The 20,814-nt window shown below is 37.8% G+C and overlaps 1 protein-coding gene across 2 annotated transcripts in view; it reads left to right on the forward strand.

The window, feature by feature from the left end:
- The window catches only part of SLC24A4 (solute carrier family 24 member 4), a 95,591-nt gene that overhangs the window by 40,070 nt on the left and 34,707 nt on the right, over positions 1-20,814 (forward strand). For both annotated transcript variants that reach the window (XM_074909244.1, XM_074909246.1), the window contains exons 3-5: positions 16,825-16,901; positions 18,065-18,139; positions 20,207-20,291. In XM_074909244.1, coding sequence (XP_074765345.1) covers positions 16,825-16,901; positions 18,065-18,139; positions 20,207-20,291 — 237 coding nt within the window. The remainder of the gene's footprint in view (positions 1-16,824; positions 16,902-18,064; positions 18,140-20,206; positions 20,292-20,814) is intronic.

Below are 20,814 nucleotides of genomic sequence, written 5' to 3' on the forward strand. Positions count from 1 at the left end.
GTCTTAGCTGTGACAGCTCTCTTGGCATCACATTTTAAGAGAGTGCCTAAGTAATTCAGATCTTGTCTATACAGGGCTACCACTGGTTCACCATACAGTTAGCGGAGCAGTGCCCACAATGCCTAGATTACAAACTGGAATAAGGAGCCTGGCCTGACATAGATGTCTCAGTACTTTTCCCTATCAGTTGTGTAGAAAGCAGTATCCGGTGGTTCCAAATGTTTAGCAGAGCCTGTGTGCTCGCTCAGCTTTATTTTGTCTGTGCTATTAACCTTACTTGTGTGAAGCCATTAGAAAAGGCCATCAGTGCCGTTGACTATAATTAATGTCTAAAATGTCAACATATGTTTCTCAGTATGTAGAATTTTGTTTTGCCTACCAGTGATAATTCCTTATAATTATTCTGTAGTGTAAATAGTACTGTATTGTAGTAGAGTGTGGGATTGCTGTTTAGTAACAGCTTGGACTGTCTTCAGTGAAATGAACTGCAAAGGCTAATATGTCTTTGCGTGGTGACTTTTTTTTAGATAAGATCATCACAGGAGCTTTATCAGAGTACTTAAATAGATAGGTGCCTGGCTCAAAAAACAAGTATTTGTGCTGATGGCCTTAGAGAGACACAGCACTTATAGCCCCATGCCTTGTAGTTGTTATGAGAAGCTGCAAGTCTTTGTTGAAATGCACCATCCACACATCTTTTTCTACTTCAGAACTCTAAATTCTAAACTCATACTTGAGAACAACATCATGCACTTACAATGTTTGCACTGTTTATTCCTCTGAACCTTTCTAATTAAAGAAAAATATGTGGGCTGGAATCTCAAGCTGATGTAAATCAGCAAAGCTCCATTAACTTTTGTAGAGCTATGCTCCTTAATTTCAGTATTAGCCTTTCAGCAGAAATATGGTGAAGAAATGAGAGTTAAAGAGAATAGAAATTGAACTGAAACGAGTTTTACTCGAATTTGTTATGTCTGCCAAGTGCAAATATGTTAAAATCCCCATGTTGACAAAAAAAGAATCCATACAATTATTTTGCTCACTGAACCATTTAAGCAGTTGATTCATCTGCAGACGCATTTCAGAATCTCCCAACTGTTAAATTTAGGAAAAAAACCACAAACTGAAAAAACCAAGCTGTTACTTGGTCAACTGCCCGGTCTTCTATTAAACCACAATCTATGCTTTCACAGTAAGAATGGGAAGAGGTTTGTCTAGTGGATGGAACAACTGTTGGAAATCAAACTGGTACATATCATTCCCAACTGTGGCATTAAATGCACCATGTATTTGGGAAAATCATGTTCTCTCATTCAGCTTGTGCAAAATTAACTTGAATGATCTATGTCAGGGTAGTTTAACATAGATGAGAGCAACTGCAGAGTGGCTGATGAGATATGCTAATGTAAGTTGTAACTAGTGCTTTCTGACAGGCTAGCCAACTTGAATCAATGCACTGTCACACTCAAGTTAAGGATTTTAAAAGGTGTAATCCATTATTAAGCAGGAAAGGTTTACCAGGCCTTACTGTTTCACAAACCAGGTACAACATTTTATGCCCAGTATTTGGTGACTGCAAGGTAACAGAAAAGCATCTTCACAGAACAAAAGACTAGAAAAAGGGTACTCATCTGGTTACGTCTCTTGGCGTTTGTAACTGGTCTGTAAATTCTTGAATCCAAGTATATTGAAACACAGACAGGTTAGTCAGCTTGCTGCATTCAACCAGACTGTTGAAGGGAGGTACAAACAGCATGAGGCATTTTCATACATTCAGTCTTCCGTCTGACTGTGAAAGAGATTGGTATTAAATGACACAGTGACACTATAAGTTAAGTTCATAGATTTAGTAATCCGAAATGGGTATATAAATAACTCTTGAAATGCCCTCTCTGGGCAGGTGAGAGATGATTGATTAGATCAGCTGTTTAAAGGCAAGACTCCTGCTCTGCTCTCCTTACATCAGCTGAAAGCAATGAATTTTGTGGTGAGGCTCTGCTGTCTTTTGAGTACTCACTGTGCTACTCCACATTTCTTAGTTTTGTGACCACACAGGTCTTTTAGCACCCTGCTGCTCCTGCAGCCACATTATGATTCTGGCTATGTTTTCCTGCACAACAGGAGTGCAAGCAACCACCTTAATTCTGCATGGCAGGGTTTTTTTGCCTAACATTTTGAGGTAAACTTAAATAGATATATGTAGAGAGAATGTAAACAGCATATGTTCTTTTTTCTGTGGATTTCTAATATATATTAGGAAAGCGGGTTTTCCAATTCATCTAAACAAGTGGTAGGAGAGCAAAAACAGTTTCTGAACCACTGGATGCAATGAAATGAAGATGATACAAGCTTATTTTATGAAAGAAGGGTAAAGCAGTTCTATTTCTATATGGGCAGATGTGAAAGCATTTTTTATGTTTTGCAGGTGTTGTATCTTGTGTGGTCCTGCTGCATTGAGTGGCACTGTAAAGTATGATGTGGGTAACATCGGAGTCTAGCCTCATTCAGACCACACTAAAAAAAGTCCCTTGAATCAGCTATTTCTAACTACATGTATTTTGCTGGGCACCATCTTGGTGTGATGCTTCTTGGGAATACATTTTAGAAGAAGCTCCTGGAGATTTTTTAAAATTTGCTGTATATGGTCTCAGAAAATGTTTTATAATCTATCTATCTTAAATACCTGCTACTGTTTGGTATGATTAGATGAGTATGTAATTTTCCTGTTTCTCCTCTTGTTAAGAACTTAATGCATATATTTAACTGTTTTTTTTTAGTTCCTTAGCTGTCAGACATTGAATCTTTTTCTACCATGTTTCAAGACTCTCCATAATTCTTTCTCTTCATTTATATAGTTACCCCAGTGAAATTTATAGATAGTGATTGTTTCCCATGGGTGTCTTTCTGAGACTCCAGGTAAATGTCTCTTTCTTGCCTCTCAGGGCCAGACAACATAGTTTGGTGCCTGTTGAGCCAAGTGAAAATGTCCATTGAGTACAAATACATTTCTGATGTGCTGATTTGGGATTTTCTGCTGAGGATTTCCTCATAGTATCATGCATGCTGTGTAGTAAACCAGTGCAGAGTAAGCTGGAGAGAATTCTAGGTACCACTTTCATCAATTTGCTGTTAACATTGAAGTTTGGAAATAAAATTGCTAGCACTCTAAATTGTGTGCACTGCTGATGGCTGCTTTGGCATGAGAAGTGCTGTTCTCTGACTTGATTTCAGACAGTGGATGTGCATGCAGGATTGTGACAGTGTGATGCTGGTTTTTAGAAAGCATCACTCCAAATATTATTTATCACTCCAAGTATTTTTGCAGTAATGGAGAAATACCTGGGTTTAAGTGAGTTAGCTGTGGTACCAGCAGCAGTGAAGCAGAAGCTCCAGCCATGACCTATACATCCAGGCTTCCAGCTGGGCTTGTACCATATGTGCTGCAGCTTGTGTGACAGTAACTCTTCTATAATCTAGCCGGGTCAGCTACCAATAAAAGAGACGTGTGTTGTATTAAACTATACATTCTTTTACACTTCTAAAATCTAAAAAGAACCCTGTACTAATCTTTCATGACTGGGCTGTGACATTACTAAATCAATGTACCTTTTTTCCCCTCTTTCTTTCCTTTTGCAATTTCACTTCTGTGGCCTTTATGCACTGCTCAAAGTGAAGATGATGTCTCTCCTTCATGTGAATAGGTATGAGCTTCGTTGCAACATTCATTTATAGATACTAAATAATCATGGAATAGGATTTCACGTGGACAAAGACAGCGTGAGAAGGACTATAAATTTGGATTGTGGAATTATTGTAATGTATCTTTTTACTTTCTAGCAGTGAACTCTTCTGATGAATGGTTCTATTCTGAATTAAGACTGCTTTTATTCTGGAATAATTACTATGCATTTAGGAAACAAATCACTTTCCCTCCCTCAGATCTTAAATGCCACTTAAGATGCTGCTAAACATGTGGAAGTCTCCAAATCTTTTAAGAAGCTGGTTTTTACTTACCAGATGTCGTATCAAATGTGAGGCTGCTGGAGTATATAGTAGAGGCTAGGACTGAAAAGAGATCATTCTTGTAGTACTCCAGTAGTGTTTACAGCTCCTTGTTGAATTTCTAGAGGAAGGAGAAAATGCCCTGAAGGATATTGTCTGGGGAAGAATAGCAGAGAACTGCGCAAATCTGCCTTTGAAAAATTATTTACGTAGTAAATGAATCATGACATAGGAGCTGGAGGGTTAAATCTTGGTTGCCTTAGATGGGATTACTTGTGTGGAAAAGGCTTTAGCCTATGGTATAAGAAACTTGTTGGCATAATTTTATATCATTGGGCAGAAACCACATGCTGAAATGTGCATGTATTTGTGACTTTGAGCTACAGCATATAAAAAGAGGATGAATGCTAGTAATCCTGTGTGCTCAGAAAGTGTAAACCTAGCCCTGCAAAATTGTGATGTTTGTTTAAAAGATAAACAACAAGTCTGGGTCTCTTTTTTGTTTGTCTTCTGGATTTTGTCAGTCTTTTAGATTTTTGGGCTTGGGCCCTCTTCCACGAACACAAAGGCTAGAAGCAGATATTTTGTTTTAAGTGAAAGCTGATGTTCTTACATAATTGCGTGATTCCAGGACCATGGCTTCAGGAAAAGTTAAAAACAAATATAACATGGTTTACAACGAAATAATGAGAAATGACTACACCACATGTGCATGGCTCACGGAGAGAAAGTGTTGTGCTTCTGTTTGTCCATAGGAAAATGAGTTTTTCAAAGCACCAAAGGGTACATGGAACACAAAATTATCCTAAGTACTCGACTCCAAAACCTGACTTCATTACAGATACAGTATTTTTAAACTTTTTTTTGAGAGCTTAATATGTGCAACTTGAAACATTTGTTCAACATGCAGCTTCCTTCCAAAATGAAGGCAAAATTAAGGGAATTAATCAGCTGATCTCAGTTTATGGCATCAACAGCCTGATTTTTGTAAGGGCTGGGAATGGTGACTGTGGTGAGCTGAGTTCCTTGAAAATCTTGTCTTGCCTGTGCTGAACCCTTTTGGGAATTCTTGCCCCAGAAAGATCACCTAATGAACAGAGTTAAGGGTCTTCCTCTGCCTTACTATTGTGTCTGTGGATTTTACCTGTTCCTTCTTGATTGATGGAGCTTTTTAGACAAAGCACAAGAAAACTCACTGCTGGAAACAATCCTGAACTGGCAGGGGGTGGAATAAATGTTCAAGTAGGTCTTTCTACTGCTGCCTACTAGCATTTTCCTTCTATATCCAGAAAGAAAGCTTTCTAAGTAAAGAATGTTCAAACAATACCCATGCTTGACTTTATTTTATGCCTTTCTCTGTTTTGTCTCTGTAGGCCTGCTGTTGCTCTGCTACCTTATGCCCATTTGTTTCTAGAAACGTTTCTAGAAAACCAGTTTATTTAACTTAATCTTAGCCTGGTAGAAGATATCATCTATGGTTTTTGTACTGTTTAAACTTGGAGCTTAACAAAATTTTCCTGGATGGTTACTACTTGGATTTGGTATAGAAAACCAGTAAAAATACATATATTTTAAAAACGGAATTTAATTTTCTTTTCCATGCATTTGGGAAAAAAAATGGTGTGTGTCAATACAGCTGCTTTTAAACAAGCCATACTGAAGCTTTTGCTGAAGTGGAAGGGGATTCAAAAGCCTGTTATTATGCATTAACTGTGCTGAAGGCACGATAGCACAGTTTCATTTAAAGTGCACTTCTATTCTGAAGGATAGCTGCTCTGGCAGCTCTTGTGGTTGCTTGTTTCTTCCTTCTTAGTGTTTTCTACATGTAATCTGTTCAGCTTTCAAGTAACCTGGTAGCTTTTCTAGCTTCCAGCAGTTCAAACTTAATCTGTGGTCTGACTTCAATTGAGTAAAATTTTGCCGGTCATTTTGGAGTTTGAGTGTGGTTGTCACTTCTACTGAGTATGTACCAGGCAGGAAATACACAGAATTCAAGGCTTATTTGAGGTCTATCTCCAGCAGATATAAGAAGGTAGTAACACCCTATTTTATTCACAGAAGAAAGTTGGGAAGAAAGAACTTAGTTGAACAGAAAAATACTTTTATAGGCAGCTTGTAAGCAGAGATGTTCATTAAACAGTACCAGTGAAATTTTCTAAGGAAAACTGTTATTTCCTGCCACTTCATCTATATCCATTCATAAATATGATAATCTTTCATATTAGGTCTGTCACTGGTAGCCAGGTTTTCTTTTTGTCTTTGAAGGGCAGTTTTGATCTCATTGTTATGTGTCATCAACGGAATAACGATGCATCCCAGTTTTGAAATGGGTGACATCTGCCAAATGAGCACTTCAGATGTTGTGCTGGTTTGGGCTGGGATAGAGTTAATTTTCTTTGCAGTAGTTGGTATGGGGTTATGTTTTGGATTTGTGCTGAAACCAGTGTAGATAATACAGGGATGTTTTATTTACAGCTGAGCAGTGCTGATGCAGAGTCAAGGCTTTTTCTGCTCCTCACCCCACTCCACCATGGACAAAGCTGGGGGTGCACAAGAGGTTGGGAGGTGACAGCTCTGGGACAGCTGACCCCAACTGACCAAAGGGATATCCCAGACCATATTACATCATGCTCAGCATATAAAGCTGAAAAAGAAGAAGGAAGGGGAAGACATTCAGGGTGATGGCATTTGTCTTCCCAAGTAACTGTTACTTGTGATGGATCCCTGCTTTCCTGGAGATGGCTGAGCACCTGCCTGCCTATGGGAAGCAGTGAATTAATTCCCTGGTTTGCTTTGCTGGTGTGTGCAGCTTTTGCTTTGCCTATTAAGCTGTCTTTACCTCAGCCCACGAGTTTTCTCAATTTTACTCTTTGGCTTCTCTTCCCCCATCCCACCAGCAAGGGAGTGAACAAGTGGCTGTGTGGGGCTTAGTTGCTGGCTGGGGTTAAACCACGACAGATGTTCACAGAGGAAGGAGACTTCAACCTTGGCCAGATTCACTTTACTGGTCTGTCCTGCTTGCATATTCAGGCAGCACAGAAAAGAGATTCTTCCATCTATGAGATTCTGTAGCACAGGAAAATCAATCAAGGACAACTTCTGTGGTAGTTGTTCCTTGTGTACCTGCTGAAAGAGTCATTTTAGAACAAAATAGGAGGTTGTGGTCTACTTTGATTGTTGAGCTGTTCATTAGGCATAACACAACAACACTATATATAAAAGCAGCTCCAATGTATATTCAGTAACTAAATTGGGGAATTATAACCCACCTTCTGTAAAAATGCCCTTCTTTTGTGCCAAGTATCATGTCGTTTCAAAGAGGTTTAGTAGTCCACAGTGTCTTAAAATTATGTTACACTTTTCATAATCTTTTCAATGAAGTGCTACAGCTTGCTTGTTGATTTTTTAAAGCCCTCTGGTATTGAAACCAGACTGCCATTTTCCTTGGCTCTACAGCTTCCTAATAGATTTGTAGTGAAATCCCCTTGCAGATGTCATTAACATTGCAAGAAGATGGCAGCCTCTCCTTGGCAGCAGACTTCTGGCATTTTTGCATAGAGGTGAACAAATGGAGTTTATGAATGGATAGGTTGAATAACCAGCATAAATGCTTTCCATCTCTTAGTTCTGGAAGAGATTTTAAAGTCTGACTGGCAGCAAAATCCCCCAAATCAAGACCTCATTGAGCTTGAGGTGATAATATGAAAAACTCATAGAAAGCAAGTGTTTGATTCTCCAGCCTGTCTGCAGCTGGAAGGCTTGCCTGGGCAAAACATAAGGAATTATTCGTTTTCTTTTGGGATGAAAAATTGCCTGACCTTTTAATAACTGTCCTTTTTTATGTGAGTTGCAGTATTGATAGATAATTCAGTTGTTATCCCTTTTTCAAAACCTTTTCCCTATCAGGTAGTGATCTTGCCAGGGACATCTTTTTCTACCTGTATTTAAAAAGGAGGCAGCTAAATTCAGTCCAAAACCCTGCATAGGCAGAGGGCTCCCTCTGTTAAATGAAACAAGAGGCTGTGGACCAGGGAAACCATCAACTTTCAGGAAGCAAAAAATGAGGGAAAGGAGAAGGGAAGATGGGGAGATTAAATGTGTGAAACTCAGAGTGAGAAACCAGAGGGAAATTCTATGTAGAAGACACCAGTTTTTGCTGGTGACTGATGTTTGTGGTTAATTCACAAAACAATCATAAGCTAGTACAGTTTAAACCTGTTCACGTTGTTACACAATAATTACTCAGTCCTGAGTGGAGGATGAACCATATTATTCCCCCCTTAAGCTGGCAAGTGACATGTCTGAATAAGCCACACCAGTGCTGGACCCTGCTAGTGTTTTAATTGCTTTGGCAACTTTGGCTCAGAGTAATGTAAACACAGCTGAGGCGGTATGAGACAGCAAAAAAGGGGAGAAGGTGTAAAACATTTTAGTATCCTGGTTTAGGATTCTGAGGTGTAAAATAAAAGGGTTGGTGTCCTCGGGTGGGATTTTGAAGAATACACATGCGCTTTGTGGAAAACCGGTACCATAATCACAGATGTTAGCAGAGTTCAGAAATTCTGTGACTGGTCACTAAGACCAACAGATCTGTCAGAGGCAGATTTAGGGCACTGCCCTATGCTGAATTTAATCTTTTCATGTAAGTTGTTCTTAGACTGTAAAAAACCTGTGTGTTGGTAATTTCACATCTGTTCAGCACTGATTTAGAAAGTTCATGTCATCCTTCTTAGTTAATTTGAGTGGACTTCGCAGTTTGATAGCTGTACTGAAATCTGGGATCGTGGTAGAGGTGTTCCAGGCAGGTGCCAACCATATTCTATGAAACTGCTACTTTGCAGTGATAAGGTTGAAATACAGCTGTATGAAGGCATCAGGCAAGAGCTATCCATATGAGAAAATAATGTGAAATAACTAGCAGTTGTCAGAAAAAAAAGAAAATTCATCATGAGATTCTTCATCTCTAGCTCTTTAAAGGCAGTTTCTAGAGAGTATATCATCAGGAGGCCAGGGATGAAAATAAATCTTTAATTCCAAACCTTTGGGTCCTTTTACAGTTATCTTGAGGACATTAAAACTGTTAACACAAAGCCCAGTATGTGTGAAACGCTGCACTCTGATATGCTGATCCGTCCCTATGTTGCAGTACTTGTACAATCCATGTGTCATCACTGACTCCCTAGATCAGGAGATGAGCTTTCATCATTCCTTTCAATTTTCTTTTTGTTGACAGATAATTGTTACTGCATTTTTATTTGATTGTTTGATGTTGCTGTAATGAGTGCAAACACTTGTCTTTTTATAAAAGAGAACAGAAACTAAATGTAAGTCCAGGGTTTAATAAGGTATTAATGTTATTTTTATTGTGGCTAGTCCAGTCTTCTATAGAAATTTTCATAATTTCATACTGATGGAAGGAGAGTTTTGAAGGCTATTTCATTAATACACCTCCTTTGCCATACATATATTAAATCAATTTATTAGTTTAGAGTTGAGTCAGTTTTTTGCTTCATAACTTGTCTCTTACCATTACTCAGATAATTCGCATTTGGCAGTCGTCTTTTGGATGAGCAATGCAAATTGAATCAATATACAACAGAGATAAAATTTGCTTATAATTCTACTGGTTTTGAGATGAGGGCCATGGAGGAGGATGCTCACTGTGCCTCCTGCTGTATGGTACTTTGCTGGCAAATAAAAAGCTTGATCTTTAGCATCACATGGCATTACACTGATGCACAAAGGTCTCTCAGAAGTTGGGTGGTATTTCATATCAGTTCAGTGCACTTCATTTGGATGCAGTGTTGCTGTTCAGCTGGTATAATCCATGAAACCAGTTTACTAAAGAGTTATCTCTAAAGGAATTTCCTTGCAGAATTTTTCAAGTAAACATGTGTGGTTTTTTTAATTGCCTGTTCCTGATTTGCTTTAACACTATTCCTAGATTAGTATCCAGAGAAGCTGAGTATTTGAGGCAAAATGCACATGTCCTCCTGCTACAGAAAACTAGAAACAACTATCTAATGGGAATGGGAGCTTGAAGTTTGGTAATTCTTATTTTTTCCATATGCATCCAGGATTATCACTGAACTGGTCTTCTTTTGTCCTTGTATGATGTTATAAGTTACCAGCTTTCATGTATAAAAGCACTTGCTGAGTATACCGTTTTTCTCTACTGATAATTCAAAGTTAAGGGCACGTTAGCTTGTGGTGTTAGAAAGGGTTATTTTAAAATTCGAGATTTATGTGTTTTTTGTTTTTCTAATGAATTCAGGTTTTCTGTAATTAAAAATATAACTTTAATGTACTATGGCACATTTATGATTTTCTAATGACTTAAAATTTATTATACCTGATTTGGAAAGTAGTATTAAAAAGGAGGACTTTCATATGACATGTATTATATATGAGTAAACTGTTTTCACTGTGGTAATAGGATCTTCGGGTTGACTTTATTTCCAGTGCTGACACTGGAATACATAACTAAAATAAGTCAATACTTCCCTATGAGCAAAAGCAACCCTGCTTTTTTTTTCTGAAGTACACAATTGCAGTCACAATATTGACAGTGCACAGGTTATGCAAGAAGATCAGATGAGTGTATTATGCTGTTCCCCAAGACTACCTACATGTCTGTTTGGCTGTACTGAGCTCACCACAGTCATTTCTGGGACTGTCACCACTTCAGCACCTGAGCTAATATGTAAAACATGATAGGGGACTGACCCTCTTGACATTGGTGGTGAAGAGAGTATTGGAGGAATTTCTCCCATCAGGATGCTTTCAAACTGGTTAACTTTCTGTAAAAGTCTTCCCAGTGCACTGATTTTGAAGAATATTATGGGCCAAAGCCACAAATGTTTTGAAAACAAGGGTGATTCTAAGACATACCTAGCCCATTCATTGCAACTCAGCTCATATAGAACCCCTGCATTCAGGGAGATGCAGTTGGAAGAAGTAATGATTTTTTGGTTTTCCCTCAAATATTCTAAAGATTATATTAGTACAGAATTATAAATTAGTGCAAGGCTGTTGCAAGTTAAATTGGTGCACAAACTGTTGACATTTTACTGCTGACATCAAGTAAGGCTGCGTGCGTTTGCTTGACAGCTATGAAAAAGCTCATTTCTTCACACAGTGAAGAGTTTGTTTTGCTGTCACTGAGGCACAAATACATGTGCATGAAAGCAGCACCAGGCCTTGGGAAGGTGAGGCTCAGCAACGTGAAAAGGGAATTTCACATAAGCAGAAATACACTAAATGCAGAGGTGCTTAAAGCTGCTTAAACAAGTGACACAAATTTGAAATATTCAGGCTGGCTTGTGAATGTGATTATAGAGGGGGTGAAAGTGGAAGTATGTAATTCTGTCTTTCCCTTATACCTCTGCCCTGGGTGAGTCTGATGACCAACAACCCCTGAATGCCAGGGCAAAGTGGGTAGGTATTGCAAGCTGTAGATGTAACGTGTCCTGAAGGGCAGAAGAACGTAAGCAGAGGAACAAGATGCAGGCATTAGAAGTGGAAGTGGGCTTCTGTGTACCTCATTTGCCTAACCCCCTTCCTTGCAAAGGCAGAGTGGAGCCAATTGCATGTGTCCTTTCAAACAGCTACAGCTCCCTTCTCCCTATGAGGAGAAATTTAAGAGTTGTAACAGGCTTGAATGTTTAGCAGGTATTAAGAGTTGGCATGTTTGTTGCCTCCGTGAGTAAATCAACTGCTGATAAGGTGAAGAAATCGCATGTTGAGGTAGGTTATAAGACCACAGATCCACGTAGTTGTTGAGATGTTCTGTCAGGCTTAGGAGATTCTGAAACTTAACTTCATTGGCAGACTGCCTGTTACAGTATGGATAGGGCATATGGGAACAATGCTCTGATGGCACCCAGCAGTAATCCGGTATCAGCCTATAAATCGGGCAGGTGTCACTGCCATGCCTGGGTTACCCTGGCTGCTGCATATCACATCTCGCTCCAGGGCCATGCAGACAGCTTAAGCTGTGCAGCTGCTGTTATGTTCTGTTCCAAGGCATGCTATTTGCGTGCCTTGGGTAGCTTTTAAGCCACTGACAGCTTAGCCAGAGCTTTTTATCAAAGCTGAATCATCCTTTCTGTCATGGCATTATCAAGGATTTTTTGTTTCCATGACTCAGAGAAAAAAGGTGGTGGTGTCCCCTCCAAGTCGTGGCTGGATAAACTGCTTTTGTTTCCCTGCTCATTTCATGATTGGGGAGAGGGAACAAGCTGCAGAATGATGACAGTTCCAATATAGACTTGGCTTTTCTGGTGCCCTCCCTTCCCCCTCAATAAATCTGTGCTTGATAAGATGATTTGCAGGAGCCATGGGTTTGCAACAGTACCAGCAGGATAAATATTTCTGTATTTCTAGCTGATTTTAAGATGATTGGTGTATGTTCCCCTCCTCTTTTTTTTTTTTTTTTTTTTTTTTGGCAAAGGTTAACTCCATTAGAGGTACTGCTCTTCATTTCATCTCTTTCTCCCATCTGTTCTGTCTCTTTTCAGTAGAAAACTGTGGAGATGTAGCTCCCACTCAGGCTGCCAGATAGGTCTGTCTCCAACATACGAGAAAATATCTCTGTGTGAAGTAGACCGGTGCCCTGCTGCGCATACACATCAGATCGTACCCTGAGGTCAGACAGTGCTCTCTCACACTCCATGACAATGTCACATCCCCTCTGTCAGCTCGTACAGATGAGAGAATACCACTGCCCCCCTCAGTTAAGTGATGTTAATTCCCAGGCCTAAGCTAGGAGCCAAGGGAATCCAAACAGCCTTTTCCTGAGCAACGAGGTTATCATAGCAGTAGGTAAGAAAAACCAACCTTTGTTTAAAATATTAAAGCCATGATATGGTGAGTAAATAAAGAAGAGTGCATGCAGATAAGGTATACAGAATTTATAGATGACAATTATACAAAACTTATGATAGTCTAGATAATAAAGCCATAAAGACAGCAAATGCTTACACTGAAAAACTACAAACTTCACCTTGGAACTCTGCAGCAGGTGGCCTTTTCATTAAGGAAGAAATCTTGCTTACCAAGCTCCAGAGCCTTGCTTCATTTCCTTGGCTTTTAGAGATTTTGTACTGTCTCTATGTGAGAACAATTGCATGCCATGCGGTCTAAGTAGAGAGAAGCATTATCTTTGAGAAAGGCTGTCTTCACATTAATTAATTTAAAATTACCTCTGTGAGGCAAGCAGATATTTATTATAAGTAGTTATTTGTTACAAATACTACATCATCAGACTATATATAAAGCAGGATGGTTTGCAGTGAAGCTGATTTACTTTTGCTTGGTGATCAGATGCCTGGGCTCATTTCTGTCTTCTGGCTCTTACCTTTGATATCTTCTGGTCTTCTGATTTCCTATTTAGTATTAACTTTAAATAAGTAAAGTCACATTAGAAAGTTATTTTTATTCATGTTTCTTGGAACTTCAGTTTATACTGACATAACCATTTTTAATGTTATACTGTGAAATATTTTACAGTCAACTGAATGAGATTACCAGGTAGGTAATAGCTTCCCAGATGACACATCCGTTTTGTCAGGTTATGGGACAGGGAGATATTCCCTCTGCTATATGGTGACAGTAAGGGGGGATGGTGTTCCTCACACAAGCACCTGTGAAGGGAGCTGCAAACCTTTGTGTCAGATTATGTGAAAGGATGCACTCAATGTGCAGGGTCACATTATCATTGCTAGAGACTCAGGCCAGGTCTCTGCTGTCCTAGTGCATTGCTAGAATGTGAGTATTCTCACAGCCACGGCTTGAGTGGAGGAGATAGAGGACAAATGCAGTAAGACAAATAGTATGCATGTCCTGAATACATCCATGTGGGCATGGTATTTTAGCCAGTGATGCAAGAACAACCATACTGTGTAAGATGCCAGCAGCTGTACCTCTGGGTCTTTTCTCCCAAAGGAGAAGTCTCCTTGATGCTTTTTTAGTTATTAGTAATTTTAGTTAATATTAAATGTTAATGGGAATAATTTATTTAAAACCACATGCTTTGAGTTCTGATTAATTTTTTGCCATGCTTTATTTGGTAGCGAATAACTCCTCTGAGAAATTTTGCTTTTAGCAGCTTTTGGCAGCTAGTGTAACTGACAAGAAATTCTTAAATTTTATGATATTCCAATATTATTCTAGAATGGTATTCCTCCCTGATTGCTACATGGGGGGGGACACAATATTACTGTATTTTATTATATCACATATTACTGTATATAGCAGTATATTACTATAGAGAACATGCTTGACTGTTACATGCATGTAAGGTTCTTTTGGCATCTTAAAAGGTTTATCTGTAGATAAAAGCCTTGCAGATTGATGCATCTTGATCAATAGTTTGTGGACTAGCCTTCACTGTCTTTCAGTAAGAGAGTTAGAGTGTCAGGCAACTGTAATTACAGTCTCACAACTACGATACAACCAGTTTTCTCACAGTTTATGTACATTTCCTCTATCCTTTTCCTTGTTTGAGGGTAACAGTGATGAAAACCAAATAGAAAGGAAGATGTTTTATTCACATATTTTGATTTTAGAAGTACTTGAATTTGTTTGGCTCAACAGGCAGATGTCTTTTATTTACAGTGTGGTTTGCATTTGTATAGCAATGCTATGTCCTCAGACTGTTTCATTTGGTCACATACCTCTTTATGGTACATATCGTGGCCCTTGAAGACTATGGAGTTCTATAGCAACCCAGACCACTTTAGTGAATCTGGTCCTGCTAAACACTGGTGTGCTGATGGTCTTTAGGCACTGAAGTACTCTGCATACCCTTGAATGGTATTCCATAGTTCAATGAGTGATTGGGTATTATTGTGCTGATGCATTTTATATTTATATCCTCTATTGCTTTCATTTTTCCTGGTGATTACAGAAGAAGGACTAGGAATAGAACATTTACCTAGGAATAGGAAATCACATTCAAGAGCACCTAAGCAAAATTTAGTATAGATTTATATTGGTTTTGTTGTCTTGAGATTTAAAAAAAAAAGATGTACCTGTATCTTGGGAAAGCGCTATTCAACATGCTGATACTGGTTCCAGTCAGAATACAAGAGTAAGAATAGGTCTTATAGAAAAGCCTAATGAAAAACAGTAAAGGAATTGCAGTCAGTCATTATTGATGAATTTTTATTTTATGCTAAATATTTTATAGACCATCAGTAGTTTTAAACAAAACTACAGTGACTTTCAAGTAGTAGGTTGGAGGATTTAGAAGGATTTCATAAAATGCTAACTTTGACTTTGGAAGGAAGGTAGGTATGATTTATGTATATAAAATTTTAATTACTGCCTGCTGCCAGTGTATTAATTCAAAAATAATACTTTTATGGCAGTCTAAGGAAAAGACAGAGGCATGGGATCTTCAGCTTTGCATAGAGACACTCTTTGTCAAGCTAGACATATGCAACATATGTAGGTGTGTGTAGTGCAGATGAAAAGAGGCAATATAAAAGTCAGAGATTGAGGAGATGAGAAGTCATTAAGGTCTTTGAAACTAGATTATCCTCTCACTGCAGCTAAGATTTTCAACTGTGTTTGGTGACTACAGGTAACTCAAATTTAAGATACTCTAGAAAGTGTAATCTTCAAAGAGTTGCAGTGCAACATTTTCTGAAAATAAGGCTGGTTTAGAGTATTTGAATTTTAGTAGCTAAAAACATCAACCATACCTCAGATTCTTAGTTTCTATGTTCATGGTTACTGTTTGCAGAATTATATTGAGAAATTGAGAAAATATACCGTTGAAATTGAAAATGGAACAGCATAAATATAATATATTGTGCTCTTAAGTATTTCATTAAACTGGCAGTCTTGAATATGGGGAAGATGATCATATATTCCCTCTATTTCCTTCCCTGATATTCAATATATTATGGTAAAATTCGTAAGAAACTTCTGGAGCTTATCTTGTTGTCAACGTACACCTACAACTCCTTGCAGTCAGGAACACCTCTTTCTGAATAATAATTTATTAACCTAAGTGCTTTTGGATTCCAGTGGCTGAAATACAGTGCCTCCTGTCTGATCTGAGATAGATCTCTATCTCTGCCTTGTCAGTCTGGATGTGTTTTATCTCATATATTTCTTCAGGTTTTTGATTTAGTGGCTGTCTTTGTCTCCACCATCTGGAATCTTTTTTTACTCCATTGCCTTTTTTTACTCCAAAGCCATCCTTTAACTGATCTCCAAACAACTTCACTGCCACCCAGAAATAATCCCAAAACTCATATCTTTGCATGTTCCTATCATACATCTACCATTTCTGTTCATTCCTTCCTTTGCCAGATTTAGACTTTGTGGAGAAAGTACTTGGAATCCCTTTAATCTTTCTGAAATGATTTTGCAAGACTGTGGAGCCCTGTAAAAGTTTGTAGTTAAGAACCTGATAGAAAGTTACAACCATTGTGTAATTTTTCAGGCAAGGCACACTTAAATTTCAGGATGAATTTTTGTGCCTGTGACTATCACTTTGGAACTATATTTAGAGGAGACACAGAGGAGATGATAGTAAAAATAAGTCATTAAGAATGTGAAACCCTTAGTACAGTGGAGGTTAGTTTAAGTCACTGGAATGGTGATAATTAATAACACCTAAGTATCAGTTCTCTTTTTTTCTACAGAACAGAAAAGAGATTCTGAGGTGGCAAACTGTAGTGTAATAAATTGGAAGATGCTTTCACATTTGGTCATATATTTCTACAGATGCATCCTTATTTTTCAGTCTTCCTTTTATAGATGTTGTGAAATTTAAAAAAAAAAAAAAAAAAATAATTTCTCTTTCAGCCATTAATGAATTTCCTGAAGATGTGTTTACAAATAAAGAACGGCAGCAAGGAGGAGTTCTGCTTCATATCATTGCTGTAAGTTTTTTCTCCTACTGTACTTGAATTTTGGTTTTCTTTTATTTGTCTATAAGATGTTAATCATCTTAGTGGCCTTACTAAGCAGTGCTCTGTATGTATCAACATGTTTCTAATACTGGATTTCAGTATTTCTAATTTGTCTATATGGGTATAAATGCTCAAAAGGTAACATTTTAGGGACATGGTTTAGTGGTGGACTTGGTAGGTTACGTTAATGGTTCAGCTCAGTGATCTTAAGGGTCTTTTCCAACCTAAATGATTCTATGATTTATTTAAGAAAATGATGCAAGTCTGAATTTGCAGTGCCTGTGCATTCATCCTCTTGGAGATAAAATCCTGTCTGCATGGATCACAGACTTGCTTTTGTATTTAATCTTGTATAAACAGAGTTTGGGATTCCTTTGCTGATGACATCAAACATGATGTGGAAGATTCTTGATTCTCTTTCTTTCCTATTGTGCTTCTTTGCAAAAGGTGCAACTGTAATTAAAAAAAACCCTAAACAACTCTGAAGAAATACAGAAAGTGTCTTATGGAGTTTTATATTTGATTGTAGAAAAAACAAAACAAGTAGGGCCTGCGGGCTCCAGTTTTCCATTCCCAGCTTGGGGAAGGTAAAGTAAAAAGGAGTTGTTTGATGGACAACAGCAGGATTAGGCTTACTGTATGAGCCCAGCACATAAAGCCACATAAGGCAATGAGAGAATCACATGTATGCAGGGAACCAGGATCATTCCTGAGAGGTTTGGTGCAGTGAGCCATGGTTGGTGTCTGATTATTTTCAAGTGAAGTTATTTCTTGAGTATTGTTAATCAACATGGTGTTACTTCCTATTTAATTACTTGGTCTGATAATTAATTGAAATATAGATGACTATGTAACTTTGTAAGCCTTACCCATTACTTTTCTTTATATGAATTCTGTTGTGGCACCCTATTCTGTCAAACTGTGGTGCTTCTCATATTCTAGGGTCTGGCAAACATTTTTGGTCTAAACTTAATCTTACGTTCAAGAATTTGTTTTTATGCCATGAATTGATCACAGAGGGATTTTTTGTTGGAATGGAAGAAAAAATGAGACTATGTATTTCTACTAGCCTGGATAAATATAACATTGCCTTTTTTCATCTGAAGTATTTCCTGAATTTATTTTCTTTACAGGCTCTCTATATGTTCTATGCTTTGGCTATAGTATGTGATGACTTCTTTGTTCCATCCTTAGAGAAAATTTGTGAGGTATGTTAAAGAACTCTATTCTCTTTGGAAATTTATTTAGAGAATATTATAGATTCAGACATTTTGTGCTGTCATTGTTTGGAGTTCATTCCTGTCAACTTTTTGGCCTCAGTCCTTTTCAAATGATTTGAACTTTCTATCAAAAACCACACCTGTGGTCTGGGAGCATTGGTCCCCCTGGCCACACTCAAGGAGAAAAAGTGAAAGATGTAAGGAGATCAGATGGGAAAGCCCACTCTTGGATACCTGAAGCATATAGCTAGGATGGATATAACATATGGATAAATTGGGTTTATTACTGTACTCCTAGTTTTAAAAGTCACTTGTGAAATCATACATAGCCAAATTAATGTGTTGGCTTTGCAAATTTCATTGTATATTTATCACTGTATCAGCAAGTAGAAAGCAAGTGTATATGGTCTTAGCATAAAGTGGAGAAAAGTGAGAAAAGAGACAATACATGAGAAAAGTATGTATGTTGGTTTGATATGGAATAAAATTACATATTTTATATGAAAAAAAAGTAATTCCTTTATATAATTCTTGAGAAGACTCTGGAGAATTACACGTAGGATTATAATTAAATGAGTTGATTGGGACAGGGTAGAATTTATACTTGGCATGTAAATGTTGTGTTAGGGAAGGCTTTGGTGAACAACTACAAAATTAATACAAAATACAAACCCAGATTTTAATTCTTTATTGAGGGAAAAATGAAAACCTCATCTCATTTGCTTTTTAACAACAACAAAAAACCCCTCCTCATTTTCTGAAAACTCCTGTAGCTGGTTAAAAAGTCTGTTTTCCAATTGATATAAGTACTGAATTCCTCTTAGTGTTACTTAGAGCTTTGTACTTACACTTATCAATAGAAGAACAAATAGAAGAATGAGGGAGGCTGCCCATAATAGTAAAATACTCATTAGGGATATTTTCTTTCCCTTTTCAGGTGTTCTGTCTTCAGCATGCACCTTATACACAATATTTAAGTTGTGCGTGTTGGGTTGTACCAATTATATTGTCACTGATACTTCATAAAATCTTTGCCACTTGTCTCATGTTTTGCTGAACATTAAAACAGCTAAAAAGAAGTCAGATAGCACACTTATGTTCGAACTCCTGCAACAGTATGACTGGTAATAGTTCAAATGGTACAGTATGGGATGGTGTTTATGTTTTGTCAAGTTCTGTAGGATGCCAGTTTTATCAGTTCAAAATGTTGCATACTGCCTGAAAAAATCTGATTTCTCTACTGGTCCTTCTGTCACTAATCACTTTTCTATCCTTGGAAGAAAAATAAGTCACTAAAGATGAGTCTACAGACTCAAAGAGGAAAAAGCTCCTCCATAAAACCTGCTTTCTAGTTCAAAGGAAAGATCTTCAGAGTATTAAATTGATGCAGCCCACTTGTGGAGCTACACATGTTTCTGCTGGTCTGATAACTCTTAAGTTATCTGTATTCTATTAGAGCTTTAGAGACACTGTCATAAAAATAGATCTGTCTACAGTACACAGGCGTCTCTGTGACTAATTGGACTAATTTTGTCTGTCGGTAGACTTGCTTTTGATTAACACAATTGTAAAGTGAAGCCAGAATCAGGTCTGCCAGTTGTGTTTATTCAGAGGTGGTATTTTTCTATTACGGATTTTTATTTTCAAATTTTAGAAGCCCCAAGAATTGCCCTTAATTCTTGAATGATTGTGTTTAGAGTTCCAGAATTAAATTAATGAAAACAATTTGAGATGTTTACAGTCCTTTTGAATCTGCAGGGATGCTTTTCTCTAATCAGCTACATAATTTGCTATTCAGCTATATATAAGTATATAATATAATAAGTATATAAATATAATTTTTTCTTACACTTCACTGAGCTAGGGTACAAACACTTTACTCGTCCAAAGTATATATGCCATCTCAAAAGGCAGTGTCTGATTTCTTATCATAGTGACTGTTCATCCTTTAACAGCACTGTGGCCAGAAAATGAAGAGCTTCTATCTTTGCATCTGTAGAACTGTGCAGTGTAAATACAGTAGTAGTGCTGAAATTACCCATGCTTTTCTTCCAGAAGCTACATTTGAGTGAAGATGTTGCTGGAGCTACATTCATGGCAGCAGGGAGCTCCACTCCAGAACTGTTTGCATCTGTTATAGGTATGGAGCCCACAGACTAGCTTTTGTGAGATCTGCTGTTAAAAAATCAGCAGATGAAGCAGAGGTATCCAAAAGTGCTACCATTCTTCTGTCAATTTATAATCAGCAATTGCAGCTGTCAGCTAGTCTGTGGTTCATGGTATAATTAACTACTCAAAATATCTCATGAAACTGTGAATCTCCTCTCAAAACATAGAGGGGAGTGGCTGATTCTGAACATAGGAAGTAAAAGTAAAGAGATTTATTGCAGTCCCCGAGAGAGAATTTGAGATATTTGATGCCTCTTTGGCTTCTTTCTTTGCGAATAAAGGGAATTAATTTTAGCAGGGAAGTAGAACAGGAAACATGAGGAAAAGAACAAATTAATGTATAGCTAAGCCAGACCTGTTACAGACAGAAGGACATGCTGTACATTACTTATAGAATTATTTGAAGTAATCTCTAAAATATTAAAGATTATTGATATAGAGAGGAGGTCTAAATGGCAAAAGCAGTACCTGTTAAGAGAAGGAAGGACAGAGGA

The sequence above is a fragment of the Athene noctua genome, chromosome 6, assembly GCF_965140245.1.
Source record: "Athene noctua chromosome 6, bAthNoc1.hap1.1, whole genome shotgun sequence".
Classification (NCBI taxonomy): domain Eukaryota; kingdom Metazoa; phylum Chordata; class Aves; order Strigiformes; family Strigidae; genus Athene; species Athene noctua.